This window comes from Pleurodeles waltl, chromosome 4_2, assembly GCF_031143425.1.
Source record: "Pleurodeles waltl isolate 20211129_DDA chromosome 4_2, aPleWal1.hap1.20221129, whole genome shotgun sequence".
Lineage (NCBI taxonomy): Eukaryota > Metazoa > Chordata > Amphibia > Caudata > Salamandridae > Pleurodeles > Pleurodeles waltl.
In genome coordinates this window covers 1,003,556,508-1,003,580,868 of record NC_090443.1, presented here as the reverse complement: position 1 = coordinate 1,003,580,868, position 24,361 = coordinate 1,003,556,508, and the positions used below count along the sequence as shown (strand labels likewise).

Sequence of the window (24,361 nt, the reverse complement as noted above, 5' to 3'; positions counted from 1 at the left end):
TACCAGATCACAGTGCTGTCAGTAGTGAGGTTTTCTTAACTCAATGGGTCCACTACCCGCTCTAGAAGATTCACTGGAGTTTTGACATTCTGTCCCATCACAATATCGCATTCTATTATGGTCAATGGGAGTACACTACTCACAGGCTGAGAGTGTACCCTTCAAATAAAGAAGTCTATAAAAAAATAATGATTGAAAAGTTACATTTGCAAAACAAAATATCACAATTTTTCGTAATCACCTTTTATTTCCCATTGATCACCTATCAAAGTAAGACATTGTTGTCATTTATATGAAATAAGAAAACAGAGGAAAATAAATACTTTGATGTCATTGATGTTTTATGAAAGAATAAAATATGTCCCCTGGAGTTCAATGATCTGAACCAATTCAGCTCATGGCTGCTGGGAGCATGAACATCTGAGGATCTTCAAGGAGAAGCCACCTTTTTCAAGGGTGCGAACTGTGCCGGATGTTTTCTTCGCTATGTTTGTTGATTTGTCCCACAACAGCTGCGTCAGGTGCTGACTTCATCATCGTAGGCGATGGCAATCCCCCGGCGCCCCTGCACAGCCTTGGTCACAGGAGTCTCCCCAAGCTTCTGCTCAAGGCCTTTCCAGCTCCTGGAGTCCAAGAAGGATGCTGAAAGAGAAGATACAAGGGCACCAATAGCAGTGATGAAATGGCATCAGTCTTAAGAAAAAGACACAAAGCCCTCCAACTCTCCATGACGAGGTATTTCTAGGATGAGTACAAGAGTGCTGGCTGGGGAAACACTGATTGTTTGATATCAATCTAGGTGCACAAGAATCCAGGAGCCATAGGGGTAACATACACATGCAATTCTCAGTATAAACACATTCTGCAAAACTGGTCTAAGCCTCTCAGGACAGGAGGTAATAGAGAAAATAGCAAGAAACTGCTAGCAGAGGTAAGGCCCGATTTTCAGGATGTACACATCTTTTTCAAAAAGTAAATAATATCAGGAACTACTAAGTTTATTCTTAAAATTAAAGGAGCCCACCGAACAGCAACCTACTCCATGAGAGTCCTGCAGCAACCGTCAACGAGAGCAGCTGCCTGGAACATACACACAGAAAAAGATACCAGAATACAGATAATGGTCACAATACAAATGACAACAAGACGCAGGTAAGTGACAGTGAATCATTACATACAATAAATATATCACAGTTAAAAAAACACCATACAAATAGATACATATATACACTAAATGCTACAATGTGTGTATAATACTGTTGAATTAGACTGTAGATAAAGGTATGTCATGAGCATTCTTTGTGTGTGATATCATATAAAATCTTCAGGTAATAAGCTGGAAACTTGATTAGAGGCTCTGAGCCAGTTGGTGAGGTGTGTTAAGAGTGCGTGGTTGACCCTGTTGAAGTACAGTGACAGGCTGTTACTAATAAACCTCTTACCTTGCAACATTGCCTGTTGGAGTGTGGTAAGGGACCATGCAAAGGTGAATGTTTGATTTAATAATTCTTTGTTCTTCTACTCCAATACACCCAAAAAAGGGATCATCTGGCAGCTCAGAGCAACTGACTAACGTTGCCGGTGAGTCACAAAAGCACCGTCAGTCACTCAAATTTTACTGTATGATAAATTAAAATATTTTCAATATAGAAACCTTTGCAATGGATAAAATATATGATGACAAGTGCTTTAAACGGATCTTTAAAAATATCGCAAAACGGGCATCATGTGCTCTAAAAAACACCCAACACAGTAGCAGCAATCATGGATATACGTGCAGAATTGCAAAGTGATTAGTGATAGCTGGAATGCTTATAAAGTGCATGTGTCAAGTAAAAAGATAGTAGCTAAAAAGTTGAATGTCAAATGAAATGGTAGGTAAAAAAAAAAAAAAAAACATAAGCGGAGTGCAACAGTCCATCCTTGCGGTGTGGTGAATGGATATTGCACATCTTCAGTGTGAGAGTCGGCCACTTTCTGGCAGTAACTTGCTGAGATATGAGTTGTCCTTTCCAGGCAGAGTCTATCCAGGCTTTTAAGGCTCTTCTAAGAGTGCTCGTATGAGACTGACGTATTTGCCGAATTTGGCCAGATCAGTTGGCTCTGTAGTAGAAAGGACAAAATTCCTTGCCTAATTGCAAGTTCTTATTCCACTGTTAAGAAAAACAGTTTTAACAAGATACGCCGGGTGGGCAACAGCACTGGGCAGCAGCATAGCAGATGGTTAAAAGACTCAAATTTATGATTACAAAGTCTGCGATCCTAGAGAGGGAGAACAATTCAGGGTTTAGTTATTTGATCTGTGGGCCCCCCCCACCATTCAATCATGTTTGAGACAGGCTTTCTGGCTCGAGTGCTGAAGGTATGAGGTTGAGGGCTCAGGCAATGTGATTGCATGTTGACCTAGGATTTTGCCACAGCTTGTAGCACCGGTGATCTCTTCAATTTTGCCATGTTGCTTATCTTTGAAAGTGATCTTATCTGTTTTTTTCAGAATTGCTTTAAAGGCTGTGTGAATGAGTAGCCGCTTGTGCAGCTTTGTCTATCTCTGAGTAGCAAGTGATTTTTTTAGGTAGTCTGTCCAGGGACCCTTCTCTAGTTTACAAACATGCTGGAGGACTGCTTTCAGGGTTGTGGGCGGTGTCTTTATGATCCTGTAATAATACTTTAAAAAGGCACCCATACTAGCCCATCCATTGCCTTCCAATCCAAACTCCAGTCTGATCAGACAAGTGTGTGTGTGTGTGTGTGTGGTAACTTGAAGACCCTTTTGTACGCTTTAAGCTGACATTTCTTTAGTTATTTTAGAGAGTTGCCCCAGGTAGGCTTCATGGCCCTATTTGATTGCAGGGAGGAGAGTTGCCCTTATTACCTGTCATATTGGGACTGTGGAAGGGCTTTCTAAATAATGTCTTCATAGTACTCTCTGTAGACAGGAAGAATCTCCCAATCCTGGCAATTATGTGTATTATCAATAATTTGTTAATTCGAATATCCTGCAACATAGACCTTGACTGCAGCAGAGAACAGCTGGGCTGTGCAGAAGTAAGGAGTTTGATCGAGCCCAAGGCCTCGACGAGGAGTGAACTAGAGGGTAACTGCAGGACAAGTGTATGCACCCACAACACACGGCGATAGGCAACAAGGCGGGAGGGTGCTGGGGGTGCTGTTGATATGGCTTACTATGGGGATTTAAGCTTGAAGTGGGCTGCCTCATTGTGTGCTTCGGGGATTGTTGTTTTTTTACTGCAGTTTATGTTATAAACTGTTACTGTACGCTGTACATGGTGCAACTATGTATGGGCTGATCAGCCATAGGATTTCGACTGGCTAGTGCGGTTGAACGTGCGCGCCACAGTACTACTGTACTCTTGTATTACTATTTTACATGATTCTGTTATAATGCGGAATATGCTCACAACCTTTAAAATTTCAATCAAACGGAGTTAAAAAATGAAAAAAAAAGGAGGTTTACTGAGGTTTCACAGAACCCTCCCTGCACAGACTGACTTTCATTGCAATTGCTGGCTTGGCACCGGCAGTCACATACATACACAATTTCTACAGGTACCAGACAGCCATCAGCCACAGTCCAAATATAATCCAATTATAGAGAGGGCTTCTTCAGTGCGACGCCACAAGGCAATTTCTCACAGAGGTAAAAACGTACATATCTCGAAGAGGAAAGGATTGCTGCTGGGGAGTCCATCTTAACACCCAAATCACCCTCAGCCTTACCAACCCAACAAGACACCAGAGAAATTCAAGTAAACCATGGGTTGAGCATCTTACCAGCTGGGCTGACCTCAGCCACTGTTAGTGTGGAATTTCTGTGGAGCACGGTAGTGCAGGAGGGATTGGCCTCTGTCTGAGAGAGGCGTGCTGAGCGGAGCGCACCAGTGATCAGAGAAACATCAGTCCATTCTTCCTTCAAGTGATCCTCATCCGGGAATTCGACATGGGAACACGAACCTATTGGGAGACAGCAAGGTAAGATGAGAGTGAGAGAGCAAGAAGGTGAGAATAGAAGGGGTGAGAGTGGAAGAGAAGCGAAGAAGGGAAGAAAAAAATAATGGAAGAATGAGAGTTATGTAAGTCTAACCATGAGTCGTGGAGCGAAAGGTTGGCGGAAAAAAGGGAGGGGGGGAGATAGACGGAGCATTGAACTAAGAAGACAAGCTAGTTTAAGGATTCTAAATAACAGATAAGAAAAGGACTAGGAGGTTCAGGGAGAAGGAAGGGAACAGAAATGTAAAGAAAGAAACACAACACATGAACTGGAGGCAGACATAGTCAAACCTATATAGTCAAACTCTGTTAATCTTTCCAGAGTATTGTGGTGCAATGTTATTTTGTCACTAAACCGTTTGTGTGACCTAAGTACCATCAATTTTATTTTCTGTGTGTTTACTTGTAGACCATGTACATTACAAAATGTAGTAACCCTTTGGAACAAGAACTCTAGTCTTTCGAGTTTTGGACATGAGCAAAATATCTTCTGCAGATAGTAAAGCTACCAGCCAAAACTGGGGAATCTTTCTCGCTGTTTGCTAAGTACTCTGTGCACCTAGTTATAAAGAGAAAAGAGAGAGAATAGGGCACAAATATAGCCCGAGGGACAATGTGTTTAACATAGATCCTTTCGGTCAGTTATCCATTTAGGCCTTAGAGGCTCTGGGCAAAGTTGTCATTGTGCAGATGTCCAATTACATCCAAAGATTTTGGGAGATGCCTAGTTCAGAGAAGACGTTCCTTAAATTCCCCCTTGGGGATCGTATAGGCAGCCCGTAAGTCCCCAAAAGTAACATTTAAGCTGCTGCCACCGATATTGACTGCCTTCCACCTGAACAGGAAAAACCTAGTTGATAGTACATGTTTAAGGTCTCAACCCAGCCTAGAAAAAGCTCAGTATGTTATTTTCCATTATCCAGTCCGTACTTTTATCCAACACCTACTTTCAGAATATTTTCTGCACGTTATCCATCAGGGTTATAAGTCAATAAATACTGGCTCAGTGCTGCAACCCTTATTGTGTACTAAGACTATCTCTGTGCACCTCCAAGTGTCTGGAATTGGTGTCCCAGCAGCTATTGCACAGGATATGGTGGTTACGTAAGACACTTCCTGTGCTGAGCCTAACTGTAATAGAGGTTCCACTGAAAGGCCACCAAGTGCCATTTGGGGTGAGGAATGAGGAGGTGGGATGACGCTAGAAGCCCAAGAAGCTTTAAAAGCCATAGGATTAAGCTAGGCAGATAAGGATCTTATTCTGAATGCCCAGGACTTGCTGCAGGGATGGAAAAGTCCTGAACGCCAAGGTGTCCAGGATAACTCCTATAACGGGGCTACTCTGCAAAGGACGTAGGTGGCACTTTGGTTCACTGATGGAAAACCCCAGAGAGGACAGAAGGGCAACTCATTGGAAGTCAAAGGTGCTTTGAGATGGGTTCCAGCGAGCCCGCCTTGAGAAGTCTGAGTTAACGTACTACATGAATATCCAACCTGTGAAGATGAACCATGAACACTACAATCACCTTCGTACACACCAGAGGTAAAGCTTAAAGGTAAGAGTGCAAATTGGAAGTGTTCTTACGCCATCATGAGTCACAAGTAGAGTTTGTGAGATTGCAGCAAGGGTACATGAAAATACATGTCCTTCAAATCCAAGGGCACCATGAGTTTGGCTGACCACGAAAAGGCTTTAGGAGTCCAGAGGTCCAGAATGAGTCTGAGCCCTTCATTCTTCTTAGGCACTAGAAATCAGTACAAGTAACAACCCCTCGCCTCACTCTGACTGTGGCACCTTCTCTAAGGCTTCCACAGACAGGAGTACATTTCCCTCCTCCATAGAGATGGCTGCTTGGCTAGTTGACACTTGAGGTAGTACTGCGGGAATACTAGAAGGGGGCAATCCTTTGAATGAACTGCAGTACTCAGTAGACTGAAGTAATGTATTTCCAGCTAGGAAGGAAAAATCGGATCCTGCATCCTATGAACTGAGTGTGTTCCTGCAATAGGATATCAGAGCGGCTTGATTGCCACTGGCGCAAGGTAGAAGGAGGTACAGGACTGTGATCCTTGACAGTGTGCACGGCTTTGCCACCACCATGTCCGTTGGAGGAATGAAGAGCATTGTGAACAGTCCCTGGATTTCCTGGGAGAAGGAAGAGAACAGAAAGGTAGAGAAAGAAACACAAAATGGAAGTAGAAGAGGGGTTAAAAAGACAGGTTATGAGAAGAAGGATGAAGTACAAATTACTTACCTCCTGTAATACTCATACTGGTGGATACTCTAATTACATATCCTTCACCTTTAGAATATTTCTGGAATTTTTTAAAGGGGTTGTTCCTGCGTACTGGCAGATGGCACAGCTGGACTCTGCGACAGCCTCACTTTTCTGCATGTCACAGAGCTCTGCTGCACATAGGCACCACCCTATGGACTAATATCAGTTTCTACCATGTTCTCTTCTGATCCCTCAGATATAGAACAACTGTGACAGACTGAAGGAGAAACAGTTCAGAGAAACTTACTTGGGGCCATTTTAGAAAGTGCAGATGTCCACTCCATTAAGCAGGGTTGTGGGTGGGCGGTGAGGAATCTTCGCTTACATAGAGTACCCACCAGAAAGATTGCTACCAAAGATCAGTAATTTGTTCTGATGGATACTTTTAACTGCACATTCCTTTCCTTTAGAATAGATACACAAGTAGTACATTCCAAAAGGGAGTGGGTACAAACGGGACAGATATCCCATCCACAGTATTACAATTCCATTATAACCTATGGAACTTGGAATACAACTGATGGGGTATCCGTCACGTTTATGACAGAGTAACCCCTCCGCCAAACTCAAAAACAGGCCCTTTGCTGGTGTACATAGCACAGCCTACACAATCTGCTGCATCAAGGCCAGTAAACTATACATACATTACTGCATCATGTTCATCTTGAACAGTCTGGCCAAAAGTTGTCCCGAGTTCCTCATAAACAGTTGGCAAGATTTTGCTGGTTATGTCCCACAATGCATGTGTAAAGTTGCCTCAAGAGGCAGACTGCATTCAAAGAGCGTAGGACTAGGCTAGTCAATGAGAATAACATTATGCCAAATGGATTCAAACGTCTGGATTCCCTATCTAGAGGCACAGAAAGGAAATAATTTAGATTCACATTGCTAGTTAATGCCTGCACCACAAGATTTCTGCAGTTGAGTTAAGAAGGTCGGATCACCAGGAGTTGGCTGATGCCACCTGACCAGAGGCTGACTGTCTAGGGAAGCTGAGCTTGGTTTCACTCTTGTCCCTGTTAAGGTGGATGCAAGTGCCTCAGTGATGGGCAATTCAAAAAAGCGCCCAGGCCAGGTTAAAGAATCAGCAGCTTGTGGGTTTGATTTTGTCATCACAGTAGCTACCTGTAGGTCAAGGACGTCTGCTGCCCAGTGTAACACCACACCAAAGGAAGCACTCAGCTCAGGAGATGGGCCTGATGGTGACTCCAGCTGAGTTTCTGGAGCGGTATGTAACCTATTTTGAATATCCCAGTATAGTTTAGCATCAGTGTAATGAGGGGCGGGGTATATGGTCCAACTCCTTGCAATCACAAGGAATGTTCTGAAACCCTTGCACGACATTTGAATCAGAGGTGAAAAGAGCCTCCAGCTACCTGCAGTAATGGTGTCATGGACGGGCTAGGGGGCCACATTCTAAAGTGGTTGACTGCACCTAATTTGTTCCTCAAAGACATGGGTCTGGAGCAGGCCGATGTTCTGGGTCAGTGATTTGCGTTTGGACTGTATCCGGCACAGATGCAGTGCGAATGGGGACTGGACGTAGACCCAGTGGTCAGAGAAGAGCTATGGACTGTTGCTGGCAGGAGACTCAGCATGTTTAGTGACAGCCAAATGAGGTCCCACAGACGAAAAAGCTACTGGTGGCTCGTGCAGCTCCACGGGGACCATGATATTTTGACGGACATGGAACAGTGCCACAAATTTCAGCAAGAAGGATACTCGCGACAGCAGAACCAGTTTGTTTGGGAAGAAGGTGAGGTATGGTGGCTTGAAGATCACTTACACACCACTATGACGTTATGATGAGGAGGAACACTGTCTTGAGGATGAGAAGACACATGAATAATTTGAGGCCCAATTCAAGGTCCCACCGTGGCAAGACAAAGGGAGATGGATGATATATGTGTTGTAGGTCTCTCAAAACATACATTACAACATGTGATTTAATTAATGTGGGCTGATCCGGCAAATGTATAAAGGCCACAAAAGTTGAAAGATACCCATTAACTGTGTCCAGAGACAAGTCTTCTCAAGTGAGAGACAAAACAAAACATCTGACAACTTTGCCTATAGGGGGTCTGCTGTTTGCCCCACCAAGCCACAAATTTGTTACAACAGGCATATACTGTCTTTGTTGAGGGATGTCTGGCTGAAAAGAGGACATCAACCACCTCCGCAACAGCAGATCCTCCTGGAGGGGCACCCAGAGTGGAAGACAGAAGCTCATGCCCAGGAGCTCTGGACACCATACGCTCCATGACCAATCTGTGGCCAGTAGAGTGACCTGGACCTGGTCAGTCCTAATCTTTTAGGGCGTTCAGAACTCGGGCAGAAGAGGTATCAGCGGAAAGACATACTGTAGTCGTCAATTCCACCCTAGGTGGAACACATCTCAAAGAGAGAGATGCCTTGGAAACTCCAACGCACATTACTGCTGACACTGTGCATTCTCATGGTTTCACTTCATTCATGGGAGAGTCCTTGGCACCATCTCCAGGTGCAACTGCCACTCATGATCAGCTAGGGGTCACGGCTGAGCTTGCAGACTTTAAATCCCACTGCAGAGCCAGCATGTGCCACCTGGCTTGCTTGACCAGCAGGATGCAGAAGCCTGTCAGTCCCAGCAGCCTCAGAGTCAATTTCACTGAAATCCAGGACAGATGCTGAAAGGCCAGCATAATAGTCTGAATGTCATGGACTCTCTTTTCCGGCGGGGGAAGGCACAAAACTGAACCCTGTCCATAATGGATCAGATGACTGGGGCTGTCTAAGAAGAAGGCAGCTGTGACTTCAAGACCTTTATAGTAAACCCCAAAGAAGACAGGAGGTTCACTGTAGTCTGGAGGTAGTTGACGAATGCCTTGGATGAACTCCGCCTTCAACGGCTAGTCATCGAGATAGAAGAAGAAAGGGACCCCTGACATCAGAAGATGTGCTGCTACCAATGCCATCACTTTTGTGAACACCCATGGCAACTGAAAATGCTTCTGTCCCACCATGAACCGCTGGCAGCGCCGACAGTTATATGGAAAAAGGCATCCTGCAGATTCAATACCACCATCCAGTCTCCAGGGTTGAAGGCAGACAAGACCTGGGCCAGGGTGAGCAACATGAATGTGTCCTTAAGGGCACGCACACCAAACATAGGACGAAGGCCTCCATTCTTCTTTGGCACAGGAAAGTACCAGAAGTAACAGTCATGACCCACTTCTGGCACAGGCACCCTGTTAAGAACCCCTAGGACCAAAAGGGCATATACTTCCTGCCGTAAAATGGATAGATAGTCCTCCGTCAGCCCTTCTAGGAATGTGGAAGGTGTTCTGTAAGACACACCTGGCCGATGTAATGACCCACCAATTCAGTTAGAAACATTGGATCCTGCCTCCAACTGTGTGGCTGTGCTGCACTAAGGGCACTCTAAGGGGTTGGCAGGTCGACCTGTGGGGGAGGAGGTGGGTGTGGATGGGGGTTAGATGACTAAGGTGAGCCACAGCCTATCAAGGCTCATCGCAGCCATCGGGCAGCTGCCTCCAGTGGACACCTCTGCATGATCATGTTACGAGCTTGAACATTTGAAGTGCAGCTGATCAGCTTGAGCCATGGAGCACTCTCAAGGTTCATGGACAACTAACAATAGCTGTGACAGTATAATTTTGCATGGTTGGGCTCTGGTGCCACTGTTACTACACTGGGAGACTGGGAGCCTGCACTGACGATGACTCACGTTTACGATTTTAAACATTTGAGGTGCTCCCTCAATCTGACGCGCCTAACAGAGAACAAATAAATCAAGGCTTGCTTTTTTGTCAATGGGTGTAGCCATTACTGCAGAATATGGGCAAGTAAGAACGGAAACAGAGGAAACAGTCTGATAAGTGGCAATGGGCAGCGCTAGTGGAGGATGAGTAGCAGAGTTCAGCTGAACCCCCTGATTCTGAAGTTAACGTTCTACATAAAGAAATGAAATAGAGTCTGTGGTCTGTCAAAGGAAATATAGATAATTCAACCAAGACAATGGATCAATGTAAGTAATGACTTGACAAGCATGATATGTGCGTTTCAGCTGGAGGAGAGGTTTTCAGATGTAGATGACGCTGCCATGAATCAATTGACACCTTAGCTAAACTAGAGCACAACATCAAAAAGGTGAAGCTGAAGAACAAAGATCGGGTAGGGTGCTTCAGCCACAATAATACCTGTGTTATAGTATAGCAGAGACTGAAACTGTGTCTAATATGAGAAAGTTTGTGGACAGCATGCTGCAAACCCTGTCTGGTCGTGAAGGCTTCTTTCAAGAATTCATCATAGAGCATGCACATAGATCTTAGCACCCAACCCCAAACCTAGGGCACAAACTAAGACCAATAAATGTGCACCTGCTTAAGTATAGGGGTAGGGATGTGGTGCATTGCCCAAAAAGGGTAAATCCTGACCTCAAAAATGACTGCGCTATAGGGTTCCACCCAGACTTTACATTGCAGGTTCAAGAGACCAGACAATTCTGTTCAGCTGTCAAGAGGATGCTGCACAAGAGATTTCTCAAGTACTCCAAGTTATTTCCATCCAAACCCAGTGTGGAGTATAATGGGAAGTGTTTTGCATTCAAACACAATCAATGCAGGAGTTTATTGAGAAATATAAGTCTAGAGGCAGAATCAACCTGTGGGAACTGGAGAACCACAACAGCTGGTTCAAGTGACATCGTTTAAGTAGTCATCAGGACCCCATCAGTGTCCTATGATGTAATGTCTTCTGTGATGTGTACTTTCTATATGATCTACTGAACGTATGTTCCCAATCTAGGTATCCACAAGATAAGTTTGCTCTAAAAGTTGAATATATTACTGTTGATCATATAAAATGCTAATTATTTACTTTGTTTTCAAAATATTTCAACAATCATCTGCCATGCATTAGAGAACTCTCTTGTTATCAGTTGCGATGTATGTGCTCTAAATGATCTGCAGAATGTATGGTCCTAGTCAGGGTTTAAGATTGCTCTGAAAGCTGATTGTTTTGCTACTGATAATATAATATAGTGATCATTTCCTTTGATTTAATGGTCCCCATACTATCAGGGCTTGCACTGTTGTCACCCTCTGCACTATAATAATTTGCTGGGAGAGTAGGCTGGCAGGCTTGTTTTCATTAGTGATGGATTTTATTAATCACCCTTGGCTGAAAATGGGCTCTTGTGCATTTTTAAAGAGCCGGGTATTCTCAGATTACTTGATACATGGTGGGGCCGGTTGGAGGGTGAACTCAAGCCTTCTGAAAATGATGATGCCTTAAGCAAGGACAAATGCCCATTACTTAAATTGCAGGATAACTTGAAAGAGTTCAGGGACTGGCATACCGTGAAGTACTACATTTGGACAGAAACGCTCAGACCAGAACCTTTAGGGGAGTGCTATCGGCCTAGTATTTTGGATTTTGAAGGTATGCTCTGACAGAACACAGACACCAGGTATTGCTACAGCCAACGGTCCAATCATGACATTGCTAACATTCTGCATATTTTTGGGCAATATGCAGAGTGACTGTTTGCATCTTGCTCGTGTCGCTCCTTGAGTGACATAGCTGGGTATCAAAATGATGCCGTACTGCTTTGGGCCTAAGGAGTGATGCAAGAGTTACTTAGCTGCCCCCTCATGCTTGTGGATGTAATAGGTGCAATAGCTGGCCTCACTTGTGGTAAAGCCCTGTGGGTTGATGGTCTCCCTGAGAAGTTTTACAAGGAGTTCACATTTTAGCTCCAAGAGTGCTAGAAGTGTATATTGTGGCCTTTGTTAAAGGTAGACTTCCTCCATCAATGCTGGGGGCAATAATCATCATACTCCCAAAACCTGGGCATGACCTGTGTGCTTTGTACTAGACTCTCTTGTTCCTAAATGTAGACAGCAAAATCTTGGCAAAGATCCTGGGGCAGAGGTTTCAGCTTTTAATACAACTGCTGGCCCTTCCAAAGCAATCCAGGTTTATATCCCACAGATCAAAAGCTTTCAACATGCTCACACTGATGGTGAACCTACACCATATTCAAAGAAGTTTACCAGCAGCAGCTGTCCTATTTGAAGGTGAAAATGTATTTGATGCATTGGACTCGCCATTTATGCAGAAGGTCGTCAGCATATGGGTTTGTGGAAGTGTTTTCTAAAGTTAAATAATTTTAATATACAGGTCCCGTGGCCTGTGTAAAAGCTAACCTATATTAAGATCACCTATGCAAATCTGAGGGCTAGGAAACTTATCTGCAGGCACACATCCTCGTTTATAACGTCACAAACTGTTATTTAGTTCTACAAAGGTTATAGGGTGGTCCTGGAGGGATTGGGTGGTTATCAAACACCTCATAGCAGGAATACTTCCAAACCTTCAGTGATATTGGTACTTATTTATTTCAAAGCTTCACCATTCTAGCCGTGTTTCATCTTGTAAACTATATTCAGATGTTGTATCTCTGCAGGGACGTCCGTTAAGGTTGTTTGCTGTCTCCCCTAATCTTTGCCTTGATTATTGAGTCTTTTGCGTGTATAAGTTGTGAGTACTACTCCCAGCATGGATTTATATTAGGGGAAGGCTGTAAAGGATATCCCTCTATGCAGACAACATTGTGCTATACGTTCAAAGTCCAGAGACTAATCTGGCCCCAATTATTAGGGAGGTTACTCTGGCATGCAAATTGAACTAGGCCATGTGAGAACTGCTGCCTTATGGACAGTGCTAGTGTTATTTTGGGGAGAGTACGGGCTCAGGTGAAAGTCTGATGGAGTGAAATAGTTATTTGGGTGTTCACGTGACCAGGGACACAGTGGAGTTGCTGAGGCAGAATTTTAAAACAGCCTCAGAGAAGCTCAAAGTGTGAAATGAAGTTTGGGCAAAACTTCCCTTGTCGATTTCATGCGCAATTCTCACTTATCATAATGGTAATATTACCCAGATGTGTACAATTATTCAACACTATCCAGATTCACATGCCAAAGGAGTTTTTAACCAGCGTCAACTAGTGCTATCGGGACTGATATTGGGGGGTGACAAGCAGCCGTGTACTAAATGGGAGGTGTTGGTCCAACCTATCAATCATCTTATCCACTCCCAATCCAGCTTTCATAGCAATCACATTATAGAGCCAGCACTTTTAGCCGCCACAGGTAAGATTCGCACCCCTCTAGACCAGGGATCACCAGTTGCCCTCATATTGCTGGACCTTCCTGCAGCAGTCAATACCATGTCACAATCCAACCACCTCAAAAGATTACACAATACAGACATCCATGGCCCAGCCTTTGAATAGATATGCTCTTTTCTCACAAGGAGAATCCAGCGACTCAGACACTCACCCTACACATCGGAGCCAAAGGGCCTGATCTGTGGGGTCCTCCAGGAACATCCCTCAGTCCCACCCTGTTCAATATTTACATGACACCACTCACTGACTTCATCAGTTCCCACAGCATCTCCATCATCTCCTATGCCAATGAAACCCAGCTCATCCTCTCTCTGTCAGACAAGTCCCCCACAACTGGATCCAACTTCACTGAATGCATGATCCATATAGCAGAATGGATGAGAACCAACTGCCTGAAATTAAACACTAATAAGGCAAAAGTGCTGATCTTCTGGAAGAAAAACTCTCCCTAAGACTCCAAAAGGTGGCCATCAGAGCTTGGTCCAACTCCATCACCCACCAATGTAACCTAGGGATCACAGTAGATAACAAACTCAATGTGGCCACACATGTGAACGCAGTTAGCTTCTCCTGCTTCTACATTCTATACAGCCTCAAAACAATATCCAGATGGATTCCCAAAAGCACCAGACTCAAGCCCTAATCACCAACATACTTGACTGTGGCAACACACCCTATGCTGGCAGTGTCATAATGAATCTTGAGGGGGGCCCGTGCTAAATATATGGAGGGGCCCCCATGCTCCGGACTGACTCAGGAGCTCTCAGGCTAGGGACCCACCCCCTATGCAGACAGTGCCGGTGTGGGCCCCCTGGAACTTGGGCTTCCCCACACCCTGGGGGGTGCAGGGGGCTATTGTTGCACCAGTGTATTCTGGAATCCTCCGCCATCTTTAGATCATCAAGAACGCCACAGTCAGACTCGTCCTGGACCTTCCTCAGCACACTTGCATCACACTTCACCTCAGAGACCGCCACTGGCTGGACCATCCGAACTCAACTACTGCCTACAGTTCCACCATCCCGCAAGACACCTACACTCTGCTTCTCGCTCTCTTTCTCGCACACACACCCTGCATTCTCAGAAGCAGAATAGAAGGCCTAGCTTTCTCATACCTCGCACCCAAAACATGGAACAACCTTGCTCTACACTTAAGGGCCTCCACAAGAAGCTGAATACCAGGCTCTTCAACTAAGACCCTGCAGACAACCTTCACACCTGCTGCAGTACCTGGATACCTCTCAGGTGATTAGTTACACTTTACAAATCCCAATAACAAAACAACATGACAATGAGAAACTGGATAGTTGGTTGACCAGGCGTGAGCCCCGGTCAAGCAACAGCCACAATCTCTTGCAGGGCGAACCACAAAAAGTCACTAATTTAACCTGTGTTTAACCTTGGTAGCTTGGCACAAAAAAAGGCTAAACGTAGAGGCAATGTGTTCAGTATTTATCCAGTACACAAACAGCAATACAATGAAAACACAACACAATAAAAATCCCAAATCAATTTAGGAACCTAGAGTACATTTTAATAAATTATCTGATACCAAAACCATCAAAACCAAATTAGTAGAACCAGAGTTATTAATTTGTAAAGTTTAAGCTTCAAAATAGCAAGCCCCAGTTTTGTAAAATGGCTACTGGGGCACCTTTAGCACCACGACTGAGGGTCCAGGAGTAGATGGAGACCTCTTGGGGGTTCAAGACTCGCTCAGACTGCATACAGGTTCAAAATGGTGGGAGTCTGCTATGTCCCTATGGCTCTGAACAGAAGGCCAGCAACTCTAGCCCTTGGAGTCACTTCTCAAAGTCCTGGGTACAGGTGAAGGTACAGGGCTCCACAGCAGGACTGACCTCTGAAGGCCCAGGCAGCAAAGCAGTCATATCAGGTTCAGCAGCAGTCTGGCAGAGTGAACAGCAGGTCACAGCAGCAGGTAGTCCTCAGAGTTTTTCTGCAGGTCCAGTAGTGAACTGAAGAGTGGGTCTGAGAGCCCCATTTTATACCCTCATACCCTGCTTTTAGACATTGGTAGGCTTCCAGAAGGGTTCTTTGAAGTTCTGGGTGTTTCCTGCCTTCACTGCCCTGACTCCTAGCTGGCTGCACTGACAATACAGGGTTATTAAGCCTACTGTGTGGTAGCAGAGCACAGCCTAATCAGGTGCAAGTGGGGCCTTGCTTAGATCCGCGCACATCAATTAAGTTGATGGTCCATTCAGGCTCTGCTAATCCCTCTATTGTGTGACTGTCTGAGATGAATTAACAAAGTCCTAACTGTCAGTTACACCCAATCATGTGACTTAAGGCAGGTTACAGACACAGAGCGCAAAGGACGGGAAAATGCCAACTTTCTAAAATTGGCATTTTCAAACTTGTTATGATTAATTCGATTTTACCATTAAAGAGGGTTTAACATTACAAGTTCATAGGTACCAAACATGACATACCGACCACCTCTGGTTTAGGAATAATAGCTTATTAAATATAATAAGGAGTCCCCAATGTTATCCTATAAGAGGGGTAGGTCTGACAGCAGTGAAAAACGAATTTGGATGTTTTTCACTTCTAGAACATGTAAAACTTAAAAGTACATGTCCTACCTTTTATTTACACAGCAACCTACCCTATGGGCTGCTTAGGGCCTACCTTAGGGCTGACTTATTTGTAATAAAAGGGGAGTTTAAGCCCTGTCAAGGGGTTTTAAATGCCAGTGGGTGGTACAATAAGTGCTGCAGGCCCATTGGTATCATTTAATTTACAGGTCCTGGGTATATGGTACACCACTCTACAAGAGACGTACATGTCAATTAAATATGCCAATCAGGTATATGCCAATCAAATCATATTTCAGGGAGAGGGCACAAGCACTTTAGCACTGGTTAGCAGTGTTAAAATGCACATAGCCCTAAGGCCAAAAAGCAAAAATCATGCTAACAGTGGGAGGAGGAAGGCAAAAAGTCTGGGGTGACCCTGTAGAGAGGGCGTGTTAGAAATGGGGTCTTTGGTTGGTAGTCAGGTTGCAGTCCAAGCAAGGAACCTCACTCTAGTCAGGGTAAAGGAGAAACGCACCTATTTAACCCCCGCTCACCCGCATGGTAGCTTGGCATGAGCAGAAAGGCTTAACCGAGAGGCAATGGGTAAAGTATTTGTATCAAAACACAGAGTAATACAGTGAAACACTATAAAATGGACACCACACAGGTTTTGAAAAATATTAAATATTTATCTAAATAAAACAAGACCAGATACGATAAAAATCCACAATACGCAATGAAAAATATGACTAGCAATTAAACACACAAAAATAATGCCTAGAGCCACAAATGCTGCAATCTGATGTGAAAGCGGTGTTGTGACTAAGTAGTTTCCCACAATGCAACGCCACTGGTGCTTTTTATGAAGTCAAACAGACCCCCAAGTACAATACCTTAGCCAAATGTGTGGAAAACAGCCGGGTGCCCAGAGTCAGGGATCGAGGCGTTGCTGGATCCGATGCAGTGTGGGTTCCGGTGCTGCAGGGGGAAGTAGCGGAGGCGCAGGGTCCTTGTCGTGAAGTGGTGAAGGTGAGGCGGCGTTGGTTGCGAGGAATCGGTCCTGTGGCACCTCCGGCAAAGTCACAATGCTGCACGGTGACCTCACTGGGTCGGATGACGTCAAAGACATTGCGACAGAGTGTCTGTGGTGTTACGAACGTCGGGTGTACGACACTCCAACTCACAAGTTCTTGCAGACGTCAGTGGCTGCAGCAACATCAGGCCTATGTTGACGGTGGGGTCGTCGCGCCTCACCGAGGTCCACAGATCCAGGTGCAGGCGGTGGTGCAGGTTTCGTGCAGCGTGTGTCCTTAGCGAAGTTGCATGGAGTTTCACAGGATTTCACCAGAAATTCACTTCCAGGGAGCCAGGAACTGGAATGGCACCATCTGGCAAGCAATAGACTCAGAGACTGGTTGGTGCAGTCTTTGCTGTCCCTGAGACTTCAAAACAGAAGGCAAGCTCCGTCCAAGCCCTTGGAGATACCTCTCAAGCAGGAATGCACAACAAAGTCCAGTCTCTGTCCCCTTTCACAGGCAGAAGCAGCAACTGCAGGATAGCCCAACAAAGCACAGTCACAGGCAGCATTTCTCCGCTCTTCTCCTAGCAGAGGTTCCTTTTGAATCCTTGAAGTAACCTGAAAATCTGGGGTTTTGGGTCCACGACTTATACCCCTTTCTGCCTTTGCAGTAGGCAAAGTTCAAAGGAAAGTTTCTATTGTTCACAAAATCCTGCCTTGCCCAGGCCTGACCCCGGCCACACACCAGGGGGTTGGAGACTGCATTGTGTGAGGGCAGGCACAGTCCAATCAGATGGAAGTGGCCACTCCTCCCTCCACTCTAGCCCATAGGGAACATCAGGAAATGCAAGTTACACCCCAGCACCCTTTGTGTCAATGTCTAGTGGCGATGTACAAACAGCCCAACTGTCAGTATGACCCAGCCAAGGAATCCACAAACAGGAAGAGTCACAGAATGGTTTAAGCAAGAAAACTAATTTCTAAAAGCGTCAGTTTCAAACTAACAATCCAAAAACCAACTTCACTAAAAATGTAATTTTAAAATGTGAGTTCAGATACCTCAAACTCCTTATTTCTATCTGCTCTCAAAGGGAAACTGCACTTTAAAGGCAGCCCCCATGTTAACCTAAGAGAGAGATAGGACTTGCAACAGTGAAAAATGAATTTGGCAGTATTTCACTGTTAGAGCATGTAAAACACATCAGTACGTGTCCTACCTTTAACATACACTGCACCCTGCCCATGGGGCTGCCTAGGGCCTACCTTAGGGTTGCCTTTCATGTATAAAAAGTGAAGGTTTTGCCTGGCAAGTGGGTACACTTGCCAGGCCAGTGTGGCAGTTTGAAACTGCACACACACACACACACACTGCAGTGGCAGGTCTGAGCCATGTTTACAGGGCTACCCATGTGGGTGGCACAATCAGGGGTACAGGCCCACCAGTAACATTTGATTTACAGGCCCTCGGCACCTCTAGTGCACTTTACTAGGGACTAACTGGTAAATTAGATATGCCAATCATGGATAAACCAATACAATGTATACAGACAGCAAACGCAATTTAGCACTGGTTATCAGCGGCAAAGTGCTTAGAGTCCTAAAGCCAATAACAACTGGTCAGAAAAAATAGGAAGAAGGAGGCAAAAAGTTTGGGGATGACCCTGGAAAAAGGGCCATTTTCAACAATAAAATATGGCGAGATGGTGCCTGTCAATGTGGGAACTGTATCTCTACTACTTGACTGTGCAAGCACATTACACTGAACATTGGGTTTGTGTGCAGATATCCTTAACATGGAAGGATAGAAAGGATATTAGAGGAATCTCATTCATTACACTCAGTAGAATGTGAATAGCCAACTGTTCATGGAGATGATATAGATGTGTTTGGGGTAACTAGCTGGGTCTGGTGGAGATATCAAAACAGGTTGGATGTGGGATACTCTACTCACCATTATTAAACATCAGGTGTAGTCCCCTACTTCAGCCCACGCTGGAGAAAAATTCTGAAAAAATATTGAAAGATATGGGCATTGCTGTTGTTGGTGATCTGTTCCCAAGTGGGGTCATTACAGATCTGTAAGAGTATAAGGGTATAAGGGTTAAACTTGCAGTGGTGCTTGTGCTGTACAACAGAATATGGATGGTTGTGAAGGCCAACTGCCCAGGATCCTCATGCCCCATCAGAATTGATGATACTCACTAAAATGATTCGGAGAGGCGATGCTGGCAAAATGGTCTCCTTGTGTACACAGAAATAGTCAGCAGCAAGAAAACTCAGTATGGGGCTAGATTAGCCTGGGAGTCTGACAGGGAATGTCCAATCCCTGACGTGTAGGTGAGAGTATTGCTACAATCGAGTTGAGGGCACTCGGTGTGATTACATACATAAATTAATTCAATTCAAATTCATTCATACTTTATACCCTACCCTGCATTGTATGGCCAAATTCTCAGAGGAGGGTATTTTACACTGCAAAGATGTAGGGCAACAATGCAGCCTTCCCTCATTGTACACGCTTTGCCACCCTCCACCCCGCCTCCCCATGTTATAGTTTTGGAGCAATGAGTTTAATTCACTGTCTAAAATGGCGGAGTTGGTCATTTCTCCATCCCATATGTCAGCCCGTCTGGGATCAATTGAGAGAATTCCCCAAAAGATTTGTAAGTTTGTGCCAATGGCACTTCGTCTGGCTAAGAGGGGAGTGGTGATGCATTGGATGACTGCTAAATCGCCCAAATACATTGCTGGGTTGTAAGATTTGATTTATCGTAATGAACGTAAGTCTGATTACACTTGCACCAGGCATCCTCAGGATGCCTGGTGTAATTTCAGCTGCAATGTGGGGTGGACTCTGTTTCGTAAACCTGCAATATCTTCCATATTGAATTGCATCTTTATACGTCTAAACTCTAATTAATTCAGCTGTAATATTCTGTTAAATTAAGTATGTCAATGTGTTGCAGAGAACTCAGCATATTGTAATTGAAGGAAGCTGGCCTGGTGTGTGGTGGGTACCTATGGTACTTACACCTTATACCAGGTATCCCCTCTAAGTGAAGTGTAGGCAGTGATAGAAGCCAGACTCTCTAGAGGTAGCTGTGGATGAGCAGCAAAGGCTTATTTAGGAGACATGCAAAGCTCATGCAATACCACTACAGTCACACAGTACTTACACACAAGAAAGAAAACACTTGGTTGTACACAGTATCAGAAAACACTAGAGAGGCAACCCTCAAATAGGGGGTAAGTACACACACACACACACACACACACACACACACACACACACACACACACACACACACACACACACACACACACACACACACACACACACACACACACACACACACACACACACACACACACACACACACACACACACACACACACACACACACACCCCCCCCCCCCCCCCCCCCCTCCCCCCCCCCCCCCCTGCATATAAAAGGTTAGAAAACAGTGTAAAATAGCAATATGCAATAGTAGCCCTAGGGGGAGCCCAAACCATATACTAAGAAAGTGGAATGCGAACACAGGGCCCCCATCTAGGTAAGTAAATTGTGTAGAGGGGAACTGGAGTACTAAGAAACCACACAGGTAATTAATACAGTAACCCACAGCGACCAGGATTGAAGGAGTATAACACTGGATTTCCCCCAAACCACCCCAAAGGATGAAAAGAAGGGAATGAAGACACCCAGAACAGCTTGCAAGGAACCAGCAGTTGAAAACCGAAGATGGAGACCCGTGGAGATAGGGGACCAAGTCCAGAAGTGTCTGTGGAGTCCAGGAGGAGTAGGAGATACTACCCACCCAGAGGTACCTTTTGGAGTTGGTCGGCAAAGAAGGAAGACAGGTTAGCACAGAAGCTGGAGAAGAGTTCCTGATGTGTGCAAAAGCTGTCCCACAATGAAAGCTGGATTGCAGATGGGTGTCGGTGAAGGATTTCCACCAACAGCCTTGGCAAAGGCAAACTTGCGGTTGGAGGAAAAGATTTGCCCATAAGAGCAGAGGCAGCACCTACAGGTGTCTCACAGGACAGGGACACAGAAGTCGCTGAAGCTGCCCACGCAGCACCATAGAAGTTCCTCCCACGTCGCCGGAGAACCAAGCAGAGGCCCAGGAGTTGCAGGATGGAGTGCTGGGGGCTGGAGCTACACGTCACCTGAAGTTTCCCTTGGAGGTGAAGCAAACAGGCCTTGGCCGCTGCAAAGGACGCAGCGCACGGGGGTAATGCCTTGCGTGGAGTGGAAAGGACATACCACCACCAAAGTGCGACAGCTGGTAAAGAGAACCAAGGGAGACTCCCCGGTCCACCACTCATGATGCAGGATCCACACCACTCAGGAGGATGGGGGATCCAAGCCGCTGGTCATCAGTGCAGCCAGGTACCTGTGGTTAGAGGGGAGTGATGCCTTCACCCCAAAGTAGATTCCGTCTTCTTCTTGTGCAGGCTGAAGAGTCGCAGTCTTCTTAGGATGCACAGCCGGGGAAATGTTGCTAAGCTGGCAGGAGTTCCAAATACAGTGTTGCAGAAGAGTCTTTCTCGTGGATCTGCAGCATGTAGGTTTCCTGGAGTCCAGTCGCAGTTCTAGAGGCCAGAAGTCGAAGGTGAGGTTGCAGAGGAGTCCTGCTGGAGTCTTGCAAGCTGAATCTGAAGACCCACCCCAGAGGAAGACCCTATATTGCCCAAATAGGGGGCTTGGTCACATAACCAAGGAACTACCTATCAGAGGGTGCCTCTGACATCGCCTGTCTTGCCGGGCCAACCATGGAATCAAGATGGCAGAACCTAGAGGAGCTCTGGGCACCACCCCTGAGGTGGTGGTGGACAGGGGAGTGGTCACTCCCCTTTCCATTGTCCAGTTTCGCGCCTGAGCAGGGACTTGGGGTCCCTGAACCGGTGTGGACTGATTTATGCACGGAGGGCACCAAATGTGCCCTTCAAAGCAAAACCAGTGGCTACGGGAATCTACCCCTCCTACACCTATTGCTAAAGGGAGAGGGTGTTACCTCCCTTTCCCAAAGGAAATCCTTTGTTCTGCCTTCCTAGGCTTGATCAGATCAAGCAGCAGGAGGTCAGAAAACTGTCTGAGGGGGTGGCAACAGCTTGGCTGCCCAGAAAACCTTGTAAGACTATTGGCAGCAATGCTGGGGGTATCTAAGAAGCCCCCTGAGTGCATGGAATCATACTTCCAATACTTGCAACAGTATTGGGGTATGATTCAGACATGTTTGATAACAAACATGCCCAGGTTCGGAGTTACCATTATGTAGCTGGACATAGCTAGTGACCTATGTCCAGTACATATCTAAAATGGCGTCCCTGCACTCACAAAGTCCAATAAAATTGATCTGGAATTCTTGGGGGCACCTCTGCTAGTGCAGGGGTGCCATCACACACAGGTACCTGCACCCTGCCCTCTGGGCTGAGAGGCCATGGGGTGACATACAGTGACCTGTAGTAAAACTGGGTGTGTGTACCCGGTTCACGCAGACTGCAATGGCTGGCCTGCAGAATCTTTTGCATGGGCTCCCTATGGGTGGCAGAATAACGGCTGTAGCCCACAGGGATTCCCTGAAATCCCAATGCCCCGAGTACCCAGGTACCATATACTAGGGACTTACATGGGGGACCAGCATACTAATTGTAGGAAGAAACAGGAACAATTTAGAGGAGAGAACACAGTTACTGGAGTCCTGGTTAGCAAGCCATAATGACAACAGGCAGAAAATGGGGGTAACAATGCCAAGAAAGAGGGCACTTTCCTACAGTAATGCACTCTTGAGACAAATGCTTCATATTCAGTAGTGATTTGTGCCATCTGGTGTCAAGAATATGTGGTGTTACAGCATAAAAACTTAAAATGTTAACAAAAGTGCCACCTGCACACGTTAAGTAATCTCCCTATTTCAATTATCAGTAATGACACTTGATATGTGAACCTTAAGCATGTGAGCAGACTATATTAAATACAAATTGTGGACTTGCAGACTTAGCTGGCTTGATAAACAGAACAAAATCAGGGAGCCCTGAGCCCTTTGTGTGACAGTGGTGTCTCTGGGGAGAGGGGAGTTTACAAATATTTAGTTTCAGCGTTCACATTAAATTTCCTTGGCAAGCTCAAGCTGTAACCCTTAGCTGCACACTGAACCACTGGTTCTTCTCTAGCTCAGCTCTTCCCATTAATTCACTGGATTTTCCACTGCTACAAGTGAAACACCACTATGTCTCTCACCAGAAACAAATGAAGGATCAGTGCACAAACAGCACAGCACGCATGGTTTCCCCCTACCACCACCACCATCACTCAACTCGCATCCATTCCAATCTAACTGTTAAGGGCCTTCTCATTCACACTCTCCTTCCACTCCTGAATGCCCGCTCAAGTTCATAACACCAGCTAACCTGTCTCTCCTTCACCTTCCTATATCTAACAAGAGTGTCTCAGATGCAAAGAATTCACTTGTCCACATTAACCCACCCTTTTGCTCCTGTACCAACCTCAAAAGCTCCTGATTCCCGATTCTCCTCCTTCCACTGTCATCCTCTAAAAGGAATGGGTCATACATCCTCAATAAGGCCTGGTCCACGACCAAGAACCAAATAAATACCTTGAATGTGTTTTCAGACTCATCACAAGATCCATTTTCCCTAGCAGAAACATTGCTTAGTGATGACGCCTTACCAATCTGTCATCAGGCTATCCCCCTGGGAGAAAAGAAAAAAAGTCCCCAAAGGAAACAACAACCATTCAATTCACCCTTTCACTACAATGACTAAACTCAGATGTACCACACACAGTATCATCCACTCAATCACTTCAGGCTATCCCCCCTCCATATGGCATCCTCTATCGCAGCTGCTCGGGAAGACAGAAGGTGAACTTGCAGAAGTCTTTAAAAACATTAAAACAACAAACACTTAACACTGTACCATGTCTAAAATTAACCCGATCCCCAAGCATTCCAGGTCACACATCCGGATACATAGGCCACCTCCAAACAAATGAAAGGTTGTGTATGCCTTAATTCTGTACGATAAAGACCCATGGAATAAACCACATTACAATAGCCTCACTAGTAAATTACTTGCTTATGTTCAGTTGGTATTCGGTCGAACACAGAAGAAATAGCACATCTATATCAGTACAGTGGATAGGTTGTTGTCTTTTATGCATTTTACTCACCTGACATTTAAGTCCAGGTTGTAAGTAAGGCTCCCAAGTTTTCTGTTTTTACTGATTTCTATAGATAAAAACAGACACAAAGCAATGTGTTCCCTGTCTGTATCAGTGCTTAATTTGTAAATAAAAACGTG

The 24,361-nt window shown here is 45.3% G+C and overlaps 1 protein-coding gene across 4 annotated transcripts in view; it reads right to left on the bottom strand.

The window, feature by feature from the left end:
- Nucleotides 1–227: 227 nt before the first annotated feature.
- Nucleotides 228–24,361, bottom strand: part of DPH2 (diphthamide biosynthesis 2) — a 97,350-nt gene continuing 73,216 nt past the window's right edge. For all 4 annotated transcript variants that reach the window (XM_069232854.1, XM_069232853.1, XM_069232852.1 and 1 more), the window contains 2 exons: nucleotides 3,793–3,972; nucleotides 228–642 (listed from right to left, as the gene is read on the bottom strand). In XM_069232854.1, coding sequence (XP_069088955.1) covers nucleotides 518–642; nucleotides 3,793–3,972 — 305 coding nt within the window. In that variant the 3' untranslated portion in view covers nucleotides 228–517. The remainder of the gene's footprint in view (nucleotides 643–3,792; nucleotides 3,973–24,361) is intronic.